The sequence below is a fragment of the Scyliorhinus torazame genome, chromosome 1 (assembly GCF_047496885.1).
Source record: "Scyliorhinus torazame isolate Kashiwa2021f chromosome 1, sScyTor2.1, whole genome shotgun sequence".
NCBI classification, from domain to species: Eukaryota; Metazoa; Chordata; class Chondrichthyes; order Carcharhiniformes; family Scyliorhinidae; genus Scyliorhinus; species Scyliorhinus torazame.
This window is the reverse complement of record NC_092707.1, coordinates 189,125,864-189,149,093: the sequence shown is the minus strand read 5'-3', so window position 1 is coordinate 189,149,093 and position 23,230 is coordinate 189,125,864. Positions and strand designations below refer to the sequence as shown.

At 51.6% G+C, this 23,230-nt stretch overlaps 1 protein-coding gene across 1 annotated transcript in view; it reads left to right on the top strand.

Moving 5' to 3' along the window:
• Positions 1–23,230, top strand: part of angpt2b (angiopoietin 2b) — a 374,156-nt gene that overhangs the window by 199,725 nt on the left and 151,201 nt on the right. Inside the window, exon 6 of the mRNA XM_072501637.1 lies at positions 12,765–12,886. Within this exon, the coding sequence (XP_072357738.1) occupies positions 12,765–12,886 (122 nt within the window). The remainder of the gene's footprint in view (positions 1–12,764; positions 12,887–23,230) is intronic.

Here is a 23,230-nt window from a genome sequence, read left to right as displayed (position 1 = left end):
CCAGGGCCAGGGGGTAGTGGTGGGTGGCCAGGTGGTGGGCTGCGGGGTTGAGTGGACGGGCACAGAACACCATTGCCTCAACTGGCAAGTCAGCCATGCAGCAGCGCACGCCGCTAACAGCCCATTGCGAACTTAGTGCAACTGGTCGTATAGATTTTCCCGCCAGGCCACGGCCCTCGGTGCCCTCTGGCCCCAGCCAACCCGTTAGCTCAATCACAATCATTGCCACCTTGTTGGCTGGGATGAGTGTGTGTGAGGATTATAATGTGTATATACGACTGCAGCTTGTCAGCCTCCCGAGTATCAATCACCATTTCTCATTGGATTGATTGTGTTACACATGGCGCCGTCTGCTAGCCACTCCACAGTTACTGAATTGATCCAGGTTCGGCGCCAGTTTTACTGTCGTGAAAGTCCACGAATTCTGCGTCGGCGTCAAATTTAGCAAACATGGATTTGGCCCTTCCAACCAAGTCATTGATACAGTTTGTAAATACTGCAGGGGCCAAGCACTGATCCCTGTGGCACTGCATAGGTTAAGTCTGGCCAACCCAAAATTACCCATTTATCCCTCCACTTTGTTGCCAGTTAGCTAACCAATCCTCATTCCATGATAATTTGTTACCTCTTATCCACAGGGATCAGTACTGGGACCTTTGCTGTTTCCACAGGGATCAGTGCTGTGACCTTTGATGTTTCCACAGGGATCAGTGCTGGGACCTTTGCTGTTTCCGCAGGGATCAGTGCTGGGACCTTTGCTGTTTCCGCAGGAATCAGTGCTGGGATCTTTGCTGTTTCCGCAGGGATCAGTGCTGGGACCTTTGCTGTTCGTAGTATATATAAATGATTTGGAGGAAAATGTAACTGGTCTGATTAGTAAGTTTGCGGACGACACAAAGGTTGGTGGAATTTCAGATCGCTGTGAGGACTGTCAGAGGATACAGCAGGATTTAGATTGTTTACAGACTTGGGTGGAGAGATGGCAGATGGAGTTTAATCCAGACAAATGTCAAGTAATGCATTTTGGAAGGTCTAATGCAGGTAGGGAATATACAGTGAATGGTAGAACGCTCAAGAGTATTGAAAGTCAGAGAGATCTAGGTGTACAGGTCCACAGGTCACTGAAAGGGGCAACACAGGTGGAGAAGGTAGTCAAGAAGGCATACGGCAGGCTTGCCTTCATTGGCCAAGGCATTGAGTATAAGAGTTGGCAAGTCATGTTGCAGCTGCATAGTTAGGCCACACTTGGAGTATAGTGTTCAATTCTGATCACGACACTACCAGAAGGATGTGGAGGCTTTAGAGAGGGTGCAGAAGAGATTTACCAGGATGTTGCCTGGTATGGAGAGCATTAGCTATGAGGAGACGTTGAATAAGCTCGGTTTGTTCTCACTGGAATGAGGAATGACGGAGGTTGAGGGGCGACCTGATAGCGGTCTACAAAATTATGAGGGGCATAGACAGAGTGGATAGTCAGAGACTTTTCCCCAGGGTAGAGGGGTCAATTACTAGGGGGCATAGGTTTAAAGTGCGAGGGGCAAGGTTTAAAGGAGATGTACGAGGTAAGTCTTTTACACAGAGGGTAGTGGGTGCCTGGAACCCGCTGCCGGAGGAGGTGGTGGAAGCACGGATGATAGTGACATTTAAGGGGCATCTTGACAAATACATGAATAGGATGGGAATAGAGGGATACAGACCCCGGAAGTGTAGAAGATTGTAGTTTAGTCGGGCAGCATGATCGGCACGGGCTTGGAGGGCCGACGGGCCTGTTCCTGTGCTGTACTTTTCTTTGTTCTTTGTACACCATGAGCTCTTATGTTCTGAGTTAATCTTTGATGTGGAACTTTATCAAATGTACTTTGGAAATCCAAGTACACTGCATCTACAGATTCCCCTCAATCTACGTTATTGTTACTTCCTCAACAAACTGTAATAAATTAGTCAAATATGATTTCCCCATCACAAAATCATGCTGGCTAGCCTGATTGTGTTAAGATTTTCAATGTGCCCTGCTTCCACCTCCTTAGTATTCGATTCTAGCATTTTCCTTTCTTCAGTCATTAGATTAGCAGGCCTAATGGAAAATTGATTGTGCTCTCAGATTCGAAGGACGCAAATTAATGGAAACATTTCTACGTGTGGTAGCGAGCAGGAACTGTCTCGAGCATCCCGACGCTCGGCCCGGTGAGGCCGTCACTGTTACAAAACATTAATTGACCCACTTAATGAGACCCTATGGTTTCATGCCGCAAATGATGGTCCAACTGGCTGATTCGCCAGGATCGTGCTCGCCAGCACGCAGCTAACAAGGGAGAGCAGCAATTAAACTGCTCTTGCATAGCCAACACCACACAGCTCGCAGCCATGCTTCCGAGAAGACTAGCCGCACGATTCGGGGATGCCAACCTGGGCACATTATTGGATGCTGTTGAGGCATGACGGGATACCCTGTTCCCCCGAGGGTCTTGGCGGGTGAGCGACAGGGCAGCCAGTGCCACCTGGGAGGAAGTGGGAGCGGCCGTCAACTTGGAGAGCGTTACCAGGAGGACCGGTACCCAGTCACGTAAGAAGATTAACGATCTCCACTGGGCCGCATGGGTGGGTTGGCACTGGACCTCTGACCACCGCCCCCACGAGAATGCACCCGGCACCACCCCAATCAGCACTTTCCATGCTCTGGCACACCCATGTCCAGCAGTGCCGTCAATGCCACCCCTCCCCATCAGTTGCCCTGTACTCCCCATCCCCCATCCCCATTCCCTCCCCATCCCCCATACGGCCCATCTCCCCAAACACTGCCCATCCATCCCCCGCGGTGAACGATGCGTGTGTTCCCACACGGTACGTTGGCCCACAACATGGGAGGGGGTCCAGGTGAGGGTTGGGGTGCCAGACATCAGAGTTCTCACCCCAACGAGGAATAGGCCCTGGAGGCTGCGGTCGTGGCCGAGAACAGATCTGTCACCAGTTTGGAAATCAGTGTGCGGCTCAGAGGTGAAGGTCCGCCGGCCCCCACCCAGATGAACTGTCATACGTGAGTTGTGAATGCCATACAGAATGACCCATCCTTCCCAATAACCACATGTCCATTCTCCCGCAGAATCAATGGTGCCAGCCCATTTGTGGTGGGCATTGTCACGGCACTTCAGAGCATGTCCCAGTCATGAGTAGCATCGTCGAGGGCACCGATACTGTGTTACAGTCATTGAAGGGCGTCAGGGCTGGCAGAGCCAGATGACGTAGGGGCAGGTGGGGCTCAGTCCAGCAGCTCCTCCATCCCTAGGTGAACCCCAGGGCCCAGTAGACATCGATCGGGATGAGGCGGCAATGGGAGCCAAACCCAGAGCAACCCTACGAAGTGTTGACGGTGGTCACCCGCTCCCTCGAGACCCACCCTACCGACAACTGCAAGGATATGGCACAGGGACCGCACCATCCCTTTGTTGAGGCGGAGCCTCCTGCACGACACGCTGACCGTCATCTGCTCAAAAGTCCAATGCCACCTGTAATCCTTCGGCCATTGCTGGCCTTCCTCTCTGGTTCCCTTCCTGGCCTGTAAGGTGGCCAGATCTGCAGGGTGTGGCCCTGCACATGGATCACCTCGAGTCTCTGACGCTGCTGCTGTCACCATCTTCTCCACTGTCTGTCCGCCTGTCCTGCCAGCAGCACCACTATGGCAGCTTCTGCCAGGTCCAAGGTATCGTCCATACTGTTTAATATCTGTATGGAATTGGGAGAGGGTGTGAGACTGACAACCAGCGGTGTCTTCCTTCCTGGGACCATCCAGTCTCCCCATTGCTCTCCCTCACCGTCCGCCCTGGCCACGCACCACCGGCAGCAGCGGGGCCCAGCTCACCGGACCCCAGTCCCTATGCACCCCCCCCCCCCCCCACCCAACCCCTCCCACTGGTGCACAAACCCACCCTCTGGCAGCGGAAATGTCCCCGGTGCTGGAGCCCAGGCCCTAGTTGTTTGGATGTTGGATGCTGCACCCATACTGTTGCCTCCCACAGTGCTCAGACACAGTGACAAGGTATCACGGTCTGATTGGGATGCTAGCCAATAGCCCCCACATGCTTCAGGGCACGCCTATCCATGGGGATCCAGTAGGGACGTGTGAAATGTTCACTTATCCAGGACAGCCAATTCCCTATGAGCATTTGTCTTCAGCCATACGGCCAGTGGCTTTGTGGTCAGAGGGAGTTATGGGGGTCGGTGGGACATGCGGGCTGGAGTTACCCCCCGGGATGGGACCACAATGTCCAGGGGTTGGCATGGTGGACCCGAAAGCGCTGAGACATCCACCCCCCCCCACCCCCCCCCCCCCCCCCCCCCACCACCCACCCCCCCAGCTTGGCCATGAGCGACCACCCTCCTGATCTGCAGCGCCCCCTCCCCACTGATGGCGGTCCACTCCAACCAAGTCTGGCCCCTCAGTGGCTCCCCCAACCCCCTGCGAACCCCAGGGCAACCCCCCCCCCCCCCAGTGCCCCAAGGCTCGTTGCCCGGGAGCGGAGATGCTTACTCACCTCCTCAGGTCCCCGCAGTAGCCCTTCCGCCAGCTTCCACATTTAAAAAAAGGAGTATCAATTGGCGGTGCGTGACTATTTTCAGGGGAGACGGTTAGATCACGGACATCTGTTAGATAGAGGGTCGCTCCCGTTAATTGCATGTTGATTGGTTTGAAGTGGTGATTATTGGTTTCGCGCCACGCGATGACGGGATCCTGATCTCAGCAACGGTAGCAGGCCCATTAAATCACAAAGAGATCGGCACCCAGCGCGGTTCTCGATTTTGGCCTCTCCCGCGATTGAACAGCCTCATTGCGCCCTTGCTTAAGCGCAACACAGCCACTAAATCACGCCCCATGAGCTTTAAAATTATGAGCAATGTTCAATCTAATTCCTGGATGACCCATAAACAGGATTGTTCCCTGTTGTATGCATCCACAGGGTTACCAGATGTTCATTCAAAGGAAACACCTTTGTGTCTACCAGTGTTCCTGAGCCTTGTCTGGTTCCAACCAGAGTCTTCAGCTTGGAGAAGGCAAGGTTAAGCAGCATACTGTACAAGGACTTCTAAGGCGGGATTCTCCCGAACCGGCACGATAGCCCGACGCCGGCGTAAAACACGGCGCGAACCACTCCGGCATCGGGCCAACCGGATATCGCGGAATTCTCCGCACTTCCGGGGGCTAGGCCGGCGATGGAGGGGTTGGCGCCGCGTTGCCACTGCCGAAGAGACTGCACGAGTTAGCGCATACGCAGAACTGCCAGCGTGGTACAGCGTATGCGCAGACCGGCCACCGTATTCTGCCGCATGCACAGGGGGGTTTCCTCTCCGCACCGGCCATGGCGGAGCCCTGCAGGGGCCGGCGCGGAACGAAGAAATGTCCCCACGGCACAGGCTCGCCTGCAGATCGGTGGGCCCCGATCGCGGGCCATGCCACTGTGGGGTCCCCTCTGGGGTCAGATCCCCCGCGCCCACCTGAGGACCGCACCAGCCAACGTACCTGCCAGGTCCCACCGTGTGGGACCATGTCCAATCTGCGCCGGCGGGACTGGCCAGAAACTGACGGCCGCTCTGCCCATTGGGGCCCAGAGAATCGCCGGGGGGGGGGGGCGCTGCCAATGGCCCCCAACCGGCGTGGCGTGATCCCCGCCCAAAAACCGGCGCCGGAGAATACGGCGGTCGGCGTCGAAGCGGCGGGGCGGGATTTGCAGCGCCCACCAGAGTTTCTCCGACCCGGCCGGGGGGGCGGGTGGAGAATCCTGCCCCCGGTCTCTGGCTTGAATCCAAAGGGAAACACATTTTGCTCTAATTTTCACACATGGATGGCACTCGTGTTTCACACAAGATATGGAGTAAACATTTTATGATAGATTTTGACCTGTTTGATCGGAGGTCGGCAAGGTGAACCCTGAGGTTCTCTCACACTCAGGGAGAACTTTTTAGACTCTGTAAGGGTAACCGAGCAAAATTCCAGAAGGTCTTCCCGCTCCTCTATGTCCAATGCCCAGCTCTGGTTGTACTCCACAGGTGCGACAAGATCTCCAAGACCAGGGTTTTTCTGTCCCACCAACAGTAGGCAATATCGCAGGCAGGACGGGAATGGGAAAACGTCAATTGACTCACTAAATTTTCCTGTCCCAGCCACGTCTTTGCCTCACGCTGGTGTGACCAGAAAATTGTATCGCAAGTAATCATCTAAGGTTATACTTCTCTCTATTTCCTTCAGTCCTGGCGTGGAACAGACTGGAAAATTGGAACTGTAACAGTTTTGTTTGATTGATGTCACTGAGCAATTATCGACTTCGCTTTTCCGGGACAGTGGGCAGAATTCTCCATTTGCTCACGCCGGGGGCATTCTCTGGTCCTGCTGCAGTAAATGGAGATTTGGCTGAGCGCCAAATCATTGGCAGCGGTAGTGGGACGGACTCACAACAGAGAACCTCAGCCAGTATGTTTTACAATTTATATATTTTTTGAGATAAAGTCAATTCTTCATGTTTTCACCATGTCCCAAACAGGTGTGGCAAATGGCCAAGGTGAAGGGAAAACTCTGGCTAATATCCCTCACTGACCCAGCCCTGAGGCCAGTTATAGGTGCCTACTGTGTGCTGCCCTTCCTAAGAACAGTGAACTCAGCACAGACCATAGATAATACTGGGATCTTCATGGTCAGTGCGACTTAGTTACCTCTTGTTGAGGATGCCTTTGCAGCTGTTTTGATGAAATGATAGCCCCTTGCTGAGATTGGCTAATGCAATTTTATTAAATCATTTGGCATGAAATCATAGAAAAATTGGAATAGGGTTTTTACGTAAGTTGCTCACTTGCTTATAATTAAGTAGCCCGATCAGCCCTGCTGCTGCTGATCAATTCTTCCAAAGTCAGTTAAAATTCCAGTGAGGTGCAAATCTCCGCTGGGCTCACCAGAGATTGGAGAGTGAGCTGACCCAAGTCACTGTCTCAAATGCTATGCAGCCATGTCAACAGAACATTGTGAGATGTAACAATCTTTATAATAATCTTTATTGTCACAAGGGTGCTTACATTAACACTGCAATGAAGTTACTGTGAAAAGCCCCTAGTCACCACATTCTGGCGCCCGCTCGGATACACTGAGGGAGAATTCAGAATGTCCAATTCACCTAACAACATGTCTTTCGGGACTTGTGGGAGGAAACCGGAGCACCCGGAGGAAACCCACGCATACACATGGGGAGAACGTGCAGACTCCACACAGTGGCCCAAGTCAGGAATCGAACCTGTGACCATGGCACTGTGCAGCACCAGTGCTAACCACTGTGCTACCGTCTGTCCAGTTAGAAGAAAATACCAATAACAATTTTCTCTTCCCGACCAATCAAAGTTATTGACACTGATGCCATTATTCTGCCAGTCAGCACCATTGGGTTAGAAACATGGCAGAGTGGGGGCAAGTTGGTGAAGGTTGTGTTGACAATCAGGATCCTTTTCATTTAGACGAAAGACTAGATTATAATGTAGTTTTTTATTAGAATATGGCCGAAGCAAGAACGTTGTTAGTAACTGCCATAAAAAGGTGACAGGAACCCTGAGTCATGGCATCTTCCCTAAGCAGTATCTAACAATGCCTCTGTATATCACGAGGGAGCAAAGAAACATCTTTGAATTGATGAGAATATATCACGGCAACTTTGAATATTTCTCCTTTCAAGCATAAGATAAACGTATCCCCACTTGTTAGTACTACAATGCCCAACTTAAGACCACTCAGTCTGTCATAGGCATTGTGGCTTGTCTAATAGTGTAGCATATGCTTCGATACTCTGTATAATACTGAAAATGCGATAATTTTTCTTCACCTTGTGAAAAGGGTCAGCGGAGTCATGAGATGGAGATAAGCAGATTGAAATGTGGTTTGCACATTTTAGGGCTATAAATAATATTCATAAATATGCAAATAAGAGTACTTGAACAATAGATGCAAGAAGCACTGGAGCTGAACGTTTCCAGCCCGCAAAGAGATTTTTATGAAAAGAGATGGAAGATGTAAATTTAGTAATTATTTTATATCACTCATCTCCTTCCCTCCTCTGCAATATGATTGGCAGTGCAGAATGAAACAGTGTGGTATATACAAGCAGCTGTGATGTGCCTCAAGGCACCATACTGGTGATTCCCCACTGGACTCTTGGGCAATGATTAATATTTAAATCCCCTGTCAATGTACTATGTGTGAACAGCAGCAATGGTGGCCCCAGGAGGTCACACACACTCAGTTACCTTGTCAGAATTATTCTTCATTGTTTATTTTAATAAATAAAAACTTGCTTGTGTGTTATGCTGTTTGATGCGACCATCAATTCACACGAGACGGAGAGTTGAAGTGAACAGTGGTTTTAATCAGCTGGAACTGTGCCTGCCTGCGACTGCTCTGTACTGAGAGTCGCCTGCAGGCAGCAGATCTATATACCTACCCCAGGGTGCGAAGCCAGGGGCGGAGCCCACAGGGCACCAACATAATACAATGTAACATAATGTAATACAATGGTCCATAGGTGGAGCCCAAAAGGGCATCAACATAGTACAATGTAATGTAATGTAATACAGTGGTGAATGGTTGCCGTAATACATTCATCACATTCACCACATTCAGCCCCTGTTAAAAAATTGAAGTCCAGCGGGGGTGAAGTGGCTCACAGGTTTCGTCTGTCTGGTGCCTTGATCGTTGGCTGTGATCGCCTGAGCTCTGGATTCGCTGCGGGCACGGGTGTTGAACTCGTCACTGCAGGCACAGGTGTTGACTCCGGGAGCGTGTCTTCTGGAGCTTCACTCCTGTAAGTTGGCGATGTGGGGAGGGGGTGTAGGAGTAGGGGTGTCGGCCATGCAGGGGCAGGGGCGATGTTTGGTGTAGGGTGGGAGGCGTAGGTGATGGTCGTAGGGGAACCTGCGGGTGCCAGGTCCCGGAGGCAGACTGTATCTTGTCGGCCGTCGTGGTGCGCCATGGAGGCTTACTGGGGGTTGGCGTGAAGGAGCTGGACCCTCTTGACCAGGGAGTCAGACTTATGGCTCCTCACGTATTTTCGGAGGAATACGGGCCCCGGTGTCGTCAGCCAGGACGGAAGTGAGAACCCGGAGGTGGATTTCCCAGGGAAAACAAATAGGAGGTCAAGAGGGGTCTCGTTCGTGGCTGTGCAAAGGAGTGACCTAATGGACCAGGAGGATGGCCTTCCATAACGTTGCAATCTCCATCTCCACCTGTCCGTTTCCCTGGGGGTTGAAACTGGTAGTCCTGCTCGAGGAGATGCCCTTACCGAGCAGGTACTAATACAGTTTGTCGCTCATAAACGAGGAGCCCCGGTCACTGTGGACGTAAATGGGGAATCTGAACAAGGCAAAGATACTATGCAGGGCCTTAATGACAGTGGCCACGGTCATGTCGAGGGAAGAGATTGCAAAGGGGAAGCGGGAGTACTCGTCAACGACTTTGAGAAAATACGAGTTGCGATTGGTAGAGGGGAGGGGCCCTTTGAAGTCGATGCTGAGGCGCTTGAAGGGCTGGGAGGCCTTCACCAGGTGGGCCTTATCTGGTCGATAGAAGTGCAACTTACACTCCGTGTGGATTTGGCAGTCCCTGGTCATGGCCCTGATCTCCTCGGTGGAGTAGGGCAGGTTGCGGGCCTTGATGTAGTGGAGAAGCCGGGTGACCCCCGGGTGACAGAGGTTGTTCTGGATGGCCCAGAGTTGGTCATCTTGTGCGCTGGCGCATGTGCCGCGGGACAGGGCATCTGGGGGCTCGTTGAGCTTCCCAGGACGATATACGATATCATAATTATAGGTGGAGAGTTTGATTCTCCACCTCAAGATTTTATCATTCTTGATCTTGCCCCGCTGTGTATTATCGAACATGATGGATACCGACCGTTGATCGGTGACGAGGGTGAACCTCCTACCAGCGAGTTAGCGCCTCCAATGCCGCACAGCTTCCAAAATAGCTTGAGCTTCCTTTTCGACTGAGGAGTATTGAATCTCGGAGGCGTTGAGGGTACAGGAGAAAAAGGCTACGGGCCTGCCTGCCTGATTAAGGGTAGCGGCGAGGGTCGCTCTCCACCTGGAAGGGGATGGACTCGTCCACCGCGCGCATCACGGCTTTGGCAATATCTGCCTTGATGCGGCCGAAGGCCTGGCGGGCCTCAGCCATCAGTGGAAAGATGGTGGCTTTGATCAGTGGGCGGGCTTTGTCCGCATAGTTGGGGACATAGTCCGCATAGTTGGGGACCCACTGGGCATAATACGAAAAGAACCCGAGGCATCCTTTCAGGGCCTTGGGGCAGTGGGGGAGGGGGAGTTGCATGCAGTCGGGGTCGGGCCCTAGGACTCGGTTTTCCACGACATAGCCGAGGATGGCCAGTCGGGTTGTGCGGAAAACGCATTTCTCCTTGTTATAAGTGAGGTTGAGGGCTTGGGCGGTTTGGAGAGACTTCTGAAGGTTGGCGTTCTGGTCCTGCTGATGGTGGCCGCAGATGGTGATGTTGTCCAAGTACGGAAATGTGGCCCGCAGCCCGTACTTGTCCACCATTCGGTCCATCGTTCTTTGGAAGACTGAGACCCCGTTGGTGACGCCGAAGGGGACCTGGAGGAAGTTGATGAGGCGGCTGTCTGCCTCAAAGGCCGTGTAGTGGCGATCTTCCTGGCGGATTGGGAGCTGGTGGTATACGGACTTCAGATATACCGTTGAGAACACCCGGTAGTGTGCAATCTGATCACCATGTCCGCTATCCGGGGAAGGGGGTACGCATCGAGATGCATGTACCGGTTTATGGTTTGGCTGTAATCTACAACCATCCGGTTCTTCTCCCCCGTCCTGACGACCACCAACTGGGCTCTCCAGGGGCTATTACTGGCCTCGGTGATCCCGTCCCTCAAGAGCCGCAGGACCTCGGACTTGATAAAAGTCCTGTCCTGGATACTGTACCGCCTGCTCCTGGTGGCAACAGGTTTACTGTCAGAGGTGAGGTTCGCGAAGAGCGGGGGAGGGTCAAACTTTAGGGTCGTGAGGCTACATACGGTGAGGGGGGTAGGGGACCGCCGAACTTCAGGGTCAGGCTCCTGAGGTTGCACTGGAAGTCCAGTCCTAACAAGAGAGGAGCGCAGAGATGGGGGAGGACATATAGTTTAAAATTGGCGTACTCGGTGCACTGTATCGCGAGGTTCGCGACACAGTTCCCCCGGATCTGCACTGAATACAATCCGGAAGCGAGGGAGATTGTTTGGAATGCGGGGGAAATTTGGAGAGGACAGCGCCTTACCGTGTCTGGATGTACAAAACTCTCCGTGCTCCTGGAGTCAAACAGGCAGGACGTTTCGTGCCCATTGACCCAGACAGTCATCATCGAGTTCCTGAGGTGCTTGGAGCGTGACTGGTCGAGGGTGACCGCGCCGAGTTGCGGGTAGCCGGCTTGGTCGGAGTTGGCCCAAGATGGCTGCCCCCGTCGGTCGCACATGTCGGGCGGCGATGAAGATGACGGTCAAGATGGCGGCCCCCATGCGTCGCAGATGGCGGGCCGTGTGGGAGATGGCGGCCAAGCTGGCGGCCCCCGTGAGTCGCACGTGTTGGGTAGAGTCAAAGATGGCTGCCCCTACGGACAGCACGAGGCAGATGATGCGTCCGGACGGGGCGGTGCCGGCTGGCAAGCAGCCACACTGCGGGGTCTGCGGGCCTGTGAGTCTGAAAGTCGGGCTTGTGATTTAGAGGTTTTAGATCTGGCCAGGCAAACTTTGGCAAAGTGTCCTTTCTTGCCGCAGTCACTGTAGATCGCGTTCCGAGCTGGACAACGCTGCCTGGATGCTGGTGCTGGCCGCAGAATTAGCAGGGCAGCCCCCGGGTTGGGCGACCAGCTGCGCGGCACAGGCCTGCGGCACCCTCTGGTCGGGTGTCCATGAGGGGGTCGCGTGGTCGGAGGGTAAAGCGTGAGGCTCTGAAAAGCTACTTCTAAGGAAGTGGATAGTTTTACCGTCTCTTCTAGGTCGAGGGCGAGGAGGAGGTGGCGAGGTAAGCCTCAAAACAGCAGAGCCAGTGTGAAAAAAATCCCTTTGGCTTCAGCGGCCTGTGGGTTGAGTTCCAGTCGATCAGGTTTGAGGGCTGCTTCCATCGCAATGTTGTAGCTGATTAAATTTGATGTGACCCACAAGGGCACCAACACGATACAATGTCATGTAATGTAGTACAATGGTCCATAGTTGGAGCCCACAAGGGCATCAACATAGTACAATGTAATGCAATACAGTGGTGAATGGTTGCCGTAATACATTCACCACATTCACCACACTGTTGCCCTGTTGGGGATGCAAATCTATTTTCATTGATCTTTTTATTCTGGTGTTGAAATAGTCTCCAGATGTTGTTTCATCTGGGAAAGTGAGGAAAATGACACTGCTGGGTACTTTGTGCTTTCACTGGGTCTATTTTGGCTGACTTGTCCTCACCACAAGCCTATAACTGAGGATTAAGCGAGGGAGTGTAGAAAGCACAGTTCTGCCCTCAGCCTAGATGCTGAATAGTTACAATTCCCCAGCCATGCTTTCCTCCTCGGTGAAACAGGGGCGAGGAAGTCCTTTACTTTAAGGTACAATAAGTTACATTAAAGCTGTGTCAGCTGTGATGTATTCATGCAAGATGCAGCAATTGGTCCAACATGGAACGTGTTTGAAATGCTTCATTTACTTTCCAAACCGGTTGGATAAAATCAACTTAAGGTGTCTGTTCTTTCTCGTAGATATACCACGGGTTTCGAGAGATGAAGTTGTGTTTAAGGATTGTGCTGAAGTGTACAAATCAGGATTGACTACAAATGGAGTCTATCCACTCCATATCCCCAACACAACAGAAACAGTGAAGGTAAGACAAATTAAATCTCTTTATCCACAACCCCCACCCCAGGGAAGAAGTTCTGTTTGTGAAATATTTTTCATTTGATTTAACAATCTCTTTTTATATCTTTATTTCTAACTTTGATGAACTCCTTCAGGAGCAAGGCAAGTTATGGGCAGTGATCTACCGCCCACGCTGCGACCGAAAAGTGGCTGGTAAATGGCGAGCGACCCCACTTTGGGGATCTACACGGCTGGCCATGCCTCACGATACCTAACGCGAGGCCGCGACGTGGAGCCCTGCCATTGTGGGCGGGATCACCTTTTGACAAATCTGCATATTAGAGCGAGACAGCCAGTCTCACTTTAATGTGCAATTCCCTGATGTAACCAAGGCTTGGGATCTGTCCCTTGATGTACCGTCAATTACACGAGACGAGAATGGTGAAACAATCGATGCATTATTGCACAAGATGTTGAGCTTCCTGCAGCTGGAACCAGAATGGGAGCAGTGCAGGAGAGCAGACACTTTTATACGCCGCCTGCTGGGAGGAGCCAGCAGATTGGGACTTACTGTGGTACCTGTAATACAGTGGCAGCACCGTAATACATGCAAAGTGTTACTCGTGGTGTTTACCACATTCCCCCCCTGTTTAAAAAAGAGTCAGGCGGGGGTGAAGGAAAACATTACAGATTGAGTCTGTCGGGGCTCTGACGCTCCGCTGCGATCGCCTCAGTCCTGGTGGTGATATGGACGCCGATGTGGTCACCTGCGACTCCGGGAGCGTGTTGTCCTCTGCTTCATCATCCCTTAGTGGATCCAGTGGGAGGATGGATCCTGCTGGGGTGGAGGCTGCGGTGAGGTTCGCTGGTGGGAGGGTGGGTGGCGCAGGGGTAAATGAGGCAACCGCAGGGGGGGAAGGAGCGGTATCAGGTCGGAGTTGTGGGTGGGGACCCAGCGGGTGCCAGGTCCCGGAGGGAGACTGTGTCCTGTCGCACATCAGGCTGTGCCACGTAGGCGTACTGCGGGTTTGCATGGAGGAGGTGGACTTTCCAAGGGATCCGATTTATGGCTCCGCACATGCTTCCGGAGGAGGATGGGTCCAGGAACTGTCAGCCATATTGGGAGCAAGACCCCGGAGGTGGACTTCCGAGAGAAGGCAAACACACGTTCGTGAGGGGTCTCATTAGTAGCGGTGCACAGGAGCGGCTGGATGGAGTGGAGCGCATTGGGGAGGACCTCCTGCCAGCGGGAGACCGGGGTTTTTTTAGACCGAAAGGCCAGCAGGACGGCTTCCAGACCGTCCCGTTCTCCCTCTCCACCTGCCCGTTTCCCCGGGGGTTGCAGCTGGTCGTCCTGCTCGAGGCGATGCCCTTGCTGAGCAGGAGCTGACGCAGCTCATCACTCATGAAGGAGGATCTCCGCTCGCTGTGGATGTAGATGGGGAAACCGAACAGAGTGAAGATGCTGTGCAGGGCTTTGATGACCGTGGCAGAAGTCATGTCGGGGCATGGGATGGTGAAAGGGAACCGGGAGTACTCATCAATTACGTTGAGGAAGTACACGTTGCGGTCGGTGGAGGGGAGGGGCCCTTTGAAGTCCAAGCTGAGGGGCGCTCAAAGGGGTATTCTATCTGGCCGGTAGAAGTGCGGCTTGCACTCTACGCAGACTTGTCAGTCTCTGGTTACGGTACTGACCTCCTCAGTGGAGGAGGGCAGGTTGTGGGCCTTGACAAAATGGAAGAACCAGGTCACCCCGGGTGGCAGAGATCATAGTGGAGAGCCCGGAGTCGGTTCACTTGTGCACTGGCACATGTACCGCGGGATAGGGCATCAGGGGGCTCATTGAGCTTCCCCGGGTGATACAAGATCTCATAATTATAGGTGGACAGCTTGATCCTCCACCTCAAGATCTTGTCATTCTTGACCTTGCCTCGCTACGTATTGTTAAACACGAAGACAACCGACCGTTGGTCAGTGAGGAGAGTGAATCTTCTACCGGCCAGGTAATGCCGCCAATGTCGCATAGCTTCCACAATGGCTTGGGCCTCCTTTTCGACAGAGGAGTGCTGAATTTCGGAGGCAAGGAGGGTGCGGGACAAGAAAGCCACGGGTCTGCCCGCCTGGTTGAGGGTGGCGGCCAGAGCTACGTCTGATGCATCGCTCTCCACCTGAAAGGGGAGGGTCTCGTCGACTTTCTGCATCGTGGCCTTGACGATGTCCGCCTTGATGTGGTTGAAGGCCTGGCAGGCCTCAGCCGTCAGGGGAAAAACTGGGGACTTGAGTGGGTGGGCCTTGTCTGCATAATTAGGGACCCACTGGGTGTAATACGAGAAAAACCCCAGGCATCGTTTCAGGGCCTTGAGGCAGTGGGGCAGAGGGAGTTCCAGGAGTTGTCGGGGTCGGGCCCTCGGACTCCATTTTCCACTCCGCAGCCAAGGATGGCTAAGCGGTTGGTGCGGAACATGCATTTGTCCTTATTGTAGGTGAGGTTAAGGAGTTTGGCGGTATGGAGTAATTTTTGGAGGTTTGCGTCGTGGTCCTGCTGATCGTGGCCACGGATGGTGACATTATCTAGGTACGAGAAGGTGGCCCGCAGCCCGTACTGGTCAACCATTCGGTCCATCTCTCGCTGGAAGACCGAGACCCATTTGGTGACGCCGAAGGGAACCCTAAGGAAATGATAGAGGCGGCCATCTGCTTCGAAGGAAGTATATTGGCTGTCCTCTGGGTGGATGGGGAGCTGGTGGTAGGTGGACTTCAAGTCTTGTGGAGAAGACTCGATACTGCGCAATCTGATTGACCATGTCAGATATGTGTGGGAGGGGGTACACGTCGAGCTGCGTATACCGATTGATGGTCTGACTGTAGTCAATGACCATCCTGTGCTTCTTCCCAGCCTTCACTACCACCACTTGAGCTCTCTAGGGGCTGTTACTGGCCTCAATGATCCCCTCCCGCAGAAGCCTTAGGACCTCCGACTTGATAAAGGCCCAGTCCTGCGTACTGCACCGTCTGCTCCTAGTGGCGACAGGCTTGCAGTCAGGGGTGAGGTTTGCAAACAGTGGAGGTGGATCGACCTTAAGGGTCATGAGGCCGCAGAAGGGGGAGGTGGGAGGGGGGGGTGGGGGGTGGGGGGTGGGGGGGGGCAGGGATCCGCCGAATGTTAAAGTAAGGCTTTGGAGGTGGCATTGAAAATCAAGATCTAGTAACAGGGCAGCGCAGAAATGGGGGAGGACGCAGAGCCTGAAGTTGCTGAACTCTTCGCCCTGAACAGTGAGGTCGCGACCCAGTACCCCCGGATTTCCACGGAATGAGATCCGGATGCTCGGGCAATTTTCTGGGTGATGGGAGTACCGGGAGGGAGCAGCGCCTTACCATAGCAGGGTGGATGAACATCTCTGTGCTCCCGGAGTCAAAGAGGCAGGTCGTCTTGTGCCCGTTGATCTTTACCTTGGGTTGCGGGGCCGGGATTGATCCAGGGTGATGGAGCTGGCTCCTCCCAGCAGGCGGCGTATAAAAGTGTCTGCTCTCCTGCGCTGCTCCCATTCTGGTTCCAGCTGCAGGAGGCACAACATCTTGACCAATAAAGCCTCGATTGTTTCACCATTCTCGTCTCGTGGTAATTGACGGTACATCAATTTATTGCACAAAATGTTGTGCCTCCTGCAGCTGGAACCAGAATGGGAGCAGCGCAGGAGAGCAGATACTTTTATAAGGCGCCTGCTGGTAGGAGCCAGCAGGCTGGAATTTACTGTGGTACCTGTAATACAGTGGCAGCACCGTAATACATGCAATGTGTTACTAACGGTGCTTACCACATCCCCTTCGTCTTGGAAACCTCAGGCGGCGCTGTTCAGTGCTGGACTGTACACTAAACAATCCTTTTCACTGTAGCTCAGCACATGTGACAATAAACCCAAATCCAAATCTTTCAGGGAAGGCTGTTTCAGAGACTCATGACCCTCTGAGAGAAAAAAATTCCCCTTGTCTTCTTTTTAAATGGGTGGCCCCTTATTTTTAAACAGTGAACCATCGCTCTAATTCTCTCACAAGAAAACATCCACTCCACTCTCCTGCTTCATTGTCTTTATTGTCACAAGTAGGCTTACATCAACACTGCAATGAAGGTACTATGAAAAGCCCCTAGTCGCCACATTCCTGAGGGAGAATACACAGAGGGAGAATTCAGAATGTTCCAATTACCTAATAGCACGTCTTTCGTGACTTGTGGGAGGAAACCGGAGCACCCGGAGGAAACCCACGCAGACACGGGGCGAATGTGCAAATTCCGCACAGACAGTGACCCAAGCCGGGAACCAAACCTGGGACCCTGGTGCTGTGAAGCCATAGTGCTTCATAGTGAAGCAGTGAAAGGACTAGGCTACCAGGCAAATGGCTTATTGCTTTAACATCGTATGCGAAAGCTTAAGCTTCTGATGATGCAGCATTCTATCAGCTCTGCATTGAAGCTTTGGTCTGGACTTTGTGCTCAGGATTCTGGCGAGGGACATGAATGTTCTGACACAGAGCTGAGAATATTTAAACTGAGCCAAGATGACATGGAGGGTGTGCCCCAATGGTACACTGTCCATGTCTGTTAGGTTATGTAGGAGTAGTAGAATAGTGGATTGATAGACTTGTACCCTGTTCCTTCACAGTACTTCTCAAGTTCTGTTCAAAACCCGTTGCAGATGTGTGGCCAAATGGAGGGAGCTGATTTGTGATCAGAATGGAAGCAAAACTTTGCGGAAGTCAACTTATCATTCAACAGCGATTGACATTAAGGCAGCATTACCTAGTTGCCATCTAAATTAACCAATGTCCGTGTCAAGCAAAATCATAACGAGGGAGATAAAATAACTTCAAAAATAGGTACATATATATCAAAAAAATGATATATTTTAAAATTGGTTTGAGCTGCTGTTTGGTCTATGACTCTGAATGCAGAGTCGTTTTAAACTCATGTCGCTCAGGACCAAAGAAGCTAAGCAGAATAAAAGGATGATGCAATAATGATGTTTATCTATGAGGCATCTTTAGAGAGATTTGTAAACATGGGACAGGTTTCTCCGTTGCCCGACGCCGATATCGTATTCGGCGATCAGGCGGAGGATTCAGTCCGACGTCCAAATCAGGGCCGGCGCCGGTTTGACACCGGTCAGCCATGCTCCTCCCCTCGGAAATGGGGTCATCGCGTTGCGCGCCGAGTGTCTTTGCAACGGCATAAGTGCGTCATTGGCCGGCCCTCCCATGATGTTCCGTCCCCGATGGGACATGTTCCTGACAGCGCGGGGCACATGTAGTCTCAGCCGTGCGGGAACCTGGTGTGGTGGCTGCGGGTTGTGTCCAGCGCCGCAACATTCAGCCGGGACCCAGGCCGCTGGCCGAGGGGACTTCTGCCAGGGCTGGGGGGACTGGTGAGGGGCGGCCAGGGAGTAGCTAATGGTGTGCTGTGGGTCGGGTCCCCGTACGGCCGGTGACATGTTGTATGGCGCGACCACTGCAGGTCGTCAGCCGTGCGCATGCGCGGCCAGGGAGCGGCCGTTCTCTGTCCGTTTTTGGCACGGGAGCCGGGGGTTTCACCCAATGCTGCTGCTAGCCCCTCACCGATCCTGGAATTGGTGAAGTTTTCACGCAGAATGTTTGGTCGTAAAAGACCACATATGCTCTGTTGGCATCAATACTTAGTTGCTGAAACGGAGAATCCAGCCCATGGTTTTGTTTAGCATTTGCTGAAAATGTGAGGAACATTGCTTCAATTTTTCACCAGCCATCAATTCCATTATATCAACAGAATGCCAGATTTGGGTGTTATTAATTGTGTTCATTGTGATTGACTGCAATCATACAATGCATGAACACTTTGTTATTATTGCACTGAACTCTAGAATATCGCAGCCTCAAAAGAAAATAATTTCCCAAACAGGAAACATCGCTGTCATAATGTGAAAAATAGGAGATTAAGGCAAATTGTAGAAATATTTTTTGCATCCTTTTATTTGTTCCGAAGTTTTACTGTTCCTATGCTATGCGCCATTGCCACAATTAAGAGGACATAGTCACACAACCATTTGCCAGTACTGTGCCAATGCTGTTCTTCAGTCAGTTGGCAAAGGTGTATTGGAGCAACCCAGTATTAGTCATTACCGATTGTTTAGTTATAATCCCTCCCTCGTGGAGAAGCAAACAGCAAAGAATGGAGTACTGAATTGAGATCTAACCCACCATAATGCCAACAGCACAGTACTGTGAAAGAAAACTAATTGCAATAAACCATTGCAGTCAGCTCTGATATGGTAAGTGAGATTGAAAAGCTGGAGTTTACAAATTCCCATTGGTAATCATTGAATTAGGGCCAGGTGATTTAGAACTATGGGCTGCGGCAATACAATTCTAGAAGTGAGAGGTTAAAGTTGAGACGATGTTGGCTAGTTAAAAGCGAGAGAAAGTATGGTGATCTGTTCGCAATCTAACTGGCCCATTCCCTTTGCCGAAATCAGGGTCCTGCCTTAACGTGGCGAGAAACCTATAATCTCCGCTTAAGCCCAATATCCAGACAATTAATGGGAGCAGCCCACTATCTAACGGCCTCCCGTGATCAAATGGCTTCCCCAGCAAGGGCACACGCCAATTAGTACTCCATTTTATAAACGTGAAGCTGGCGGAAAACTGCTGCAGGGACCTGAAGGGGTGAGTAACCATCTTTGCTCACAGGAAAGAGCCCAGGGGCACTGAAATTGCTGCCTTGGTGCTTGGAGAGGGTGGGGGAGCCAATCTACTTTGGGGTGGTCCACCATCGGAGTGCGGGGGGTTGCGGAGCAGGGGGGGTTGCCGCCCACAGCATGGGCTAGTCTTGGGGGAGGGGAGAGGGGCGGTGGGGGAGAGATGGGAGTCTCAGCACTCGCGGATCCACCATGCCAATCCCAGGACATTTTGGTTCCGTTCCGGGGCAACCCCTGCCTGCCTGCCCCACCGACCACCCATAACTCCCAATGACCGCAGAGGCCTCTGAACGTGTGGCTGAAGGCTATTGTTAATTAGGAATTGGCAGTCGTAGTTAAGTGAGCACTTCACACATCCCAAGGGGATTCCCGTAGCTAGGCGTGCCATATAGCATGTGTATATGCCGAGCATCCCAATCACACTGTGCCTGAGCACTGCGGGAAGCAACACCGAGGACCATGCAGACAACATCCGAACACCCAAGGAATAGCCCCAACATTGGGAACATTTCCATGGCTAGAGGGTATGTGCACCAGGGAGGGAACTATAGCCATCTGGGATGGCCACTTACAACGGATCCCGGGAAATATGACCACATGCAAAGGACCATGGGAGATATGGTCAACTGAGGACTGAGACACTCAGAGCTTATGTATATTGGCAACTCAGATAACTAGGCGCTATGGAAACCCCCTGCTACTTTGCATTCTAATGGCCCATTTCCCCAGAACAAAAGACCTGTGCTCAGGTAACAGATACAGAAACAGACTCATCGGTACCACTCCCTTGCTCAGGGAGCCCAAAAAGCCAAGGTCAATGACCGCTCAGGACACGCCCCTCCATCAAGGCACCTTTATTGGCCTAAATTGAAGGCAGTAATCGAAGCCTGCCGAATTATTGGGTCCAAAGCTAAGGACTGCCCAAAAGAGCGCAAAACCCCAGAAGGATAAAGAGAGTCACTGCCATGTGTTCAGGCTCTCTTGGCCCCGGCGCTCGGTCTCTCTTGGTCCCGACCTATGCCTAAAACCAAATGTAGAAACACGACCAGAAGACAAGTTCAAGACCAACGATCGCTACCACACAGATGAGTGCATCTGAGTGGGACCGGAACCAATGTTCTCGGGGGTGTGTTTGCTAGTGCAGTTGGGGAGGGTTTAAACTAATGTGGCAGGGGGATGGGAACCGATGTAGGAAGTCAGTGGGGACGGAAACAAAAGGCAGGAAGGGAGAGTGTGTAAAGCATGACCAGAAAAAGCAGGGCAGAGAGCAAGGAAAGTCGACATTAAACTGCATTTATTTCAATGCAAGGGGCCTGACGGGCAAAGCGGATGAACTCAGGGCATGGATGGGCACATGGGACTGGGATATTATAGCTATGACTGAAACATGGCTAAGGGAGGGGCAGGACTGGCAGCTCAATGTTCCAGGGTACAGATGCTATAGAAAGGATAGAACAGGAGGTAAGAGAGGAGGTGGAGTGGCGTTTTTGATTAGGGAGAACATCATGGCAGTACTTAGAGGGGATATATCCGAGGGTTCGCCCACTGAGTCTATATGGGTGGAACTGAAAAATAAGAAGGGAGAGATCACCTTGATAGGACTGTACTACAGGCCCCCAAATAGTCAGCGGGAAATTGAGGAGCAAATATGTAAGGAGATTACAGATAGCTGCAAGAAAAGTAGGGTGGTAATAGTAGGGGACTTTAACTTTCCCAACATTGACTGGGACAGCCATAGCATTAGGGGCTTGGATGGAGGGAAATTTGTTGAGTGTATTCAGGAGGAATTTCTCATTCAGTATGTGGATGGACCGACTAGAGAGGGGGCAAAACTTGACCTCGTCTTGGGAAATAAGGAAGGGCAAGTGACAGAAGTGTTAGTGAGGGATCACTTTGGGACAAGCGACCATAACTCCATTAGTTTTAAGATAGCTATGGAGAATGATAGGTCTGTCCCAAGAGTTAAAATTCTTAATTGGGGCAAGGCCAATTTTGATGGTATCAGACAGGAACTTTCAGAGGTAGATTGGGGGAGACTGTTGGCAGGCAAAGGGACGGCTGGTAAATGGGAGGCTTTTAAAAATGTGTTAACCAGGGTTCAGGGTAAGCACATTCCCTTTAGAGTGAAGGGCAAGGCTGGTAGAAGTAGGGAACCCTGGATGACTCGAGATATTGAGACTCTGGTCAAAAAGAAGAAGGAGGCATATGACGTACATGAACAACTGGGATCAAGAGTATAGAGATTGTCGAAATAGAGTTAAAAGGGAAATTAGGAGGGCAAAAAGGGGACATGAAATTGCTTTGGCAAATAATGCAAAGGAGAATCCAAAGAGCTTCTACAGATACATAAAGGGAAAAAGAGTAACTAGGGACAGAGTAGGGCCTCTTAAGGATCAACAAGGACATCTATGTGCAGAGCCACAAGAGTTGGGTGAGATCCTGAATGAATATTTCTCATCGGTATTCACGGTGGAGAAAGGCATGGATGTTAGGAAACTAAGGGAAATAAATAGTGATGTATTGAGAAGTGTGCATATTACAGAGGAGGAGGTGCTGGAAGTCTTAAAGCGCATCAAGGTAGATAAATCCCCGGGACCTGATGAAATGTATCCCAGGATGTTGTGGGAGGCTAGGGAGCAAATTGCGGGTCCCCTAACAGAGATATTTGAATCATCGGCAGCCACAGGTGAGGTGCCTGAAGATTGGAGAGTAGAGAATGTTGTGCCCTTGTTTAAGAAGGGCAGCAGGGAAAGGCCTGGGAACTACAGACCGGTGAGCCTAACGTCTGTAGTAGGTAAGTTGCTAGAAGGTATTCTGAGAGACAGGATCTACAAGCATTTAGAGAGGCAAGGACTGATTCGGGGCAGTCAGCATGGCTTTGTGCGTGGAAAATCATGTCTCACAAATTTGATTGAGTTTTTTGAGGGGGTGACCAAGAAGGTAGATGAGGGCAGTGCAGTAGACGTTGTCTACATGGACTTTAGCAAAGCCTTTGACAAGGTACCGCATGGTAGGTTGTTGCAGAAGGTTAAAGCTCACGGGATCCAGGGTGAGGTTGCCAATTGGATTCAAAATTGGCTGGACGACAGAAGACAGAGGGTGGTTGTAGAGGGTTGTTTTTCAAACTGTGACCAGTGGTGTGCCTCAGGGATCGGTGCTGGGTCCACTGTTATTTGTGATTTATATTAATGATTTGGATGAGAATTTAGGAGGCATGGTTAGTAAGTTTGCAGATGAAACCAAGATTGGTGGCACAGTGGATAGTGAAGAAGGTTATCTAGGATTGCAACGGGATCTTGATCAATTAAGCCAGTGGGCCGACGAATGGCAGATGGAGTTTAATTTAGATAAATGTGAGGTGATGCATTTTGGCAGATCGAATCAGGCCAGGACCTACTCAGTTAATGGTATGGCGTTGGGGAGAGTTATAGAACAAAGAGATCTAGGAGTACAGGTTCATAGCTCCTTGAAGGTGGAGTCGCAGGTGGACAGGGTGGTGAAGAAGGCATTCGGCACGCTTGGTTTCATTGGTCAGAACATTGAATACAGGAGTTGGGACGTCTTGTTGAAGTTGTACAAGACATTGGTACGGCCACACTTGGAATACTGTGTGCAGTTCTGGTCACCCTATTATACAAAGGATATTA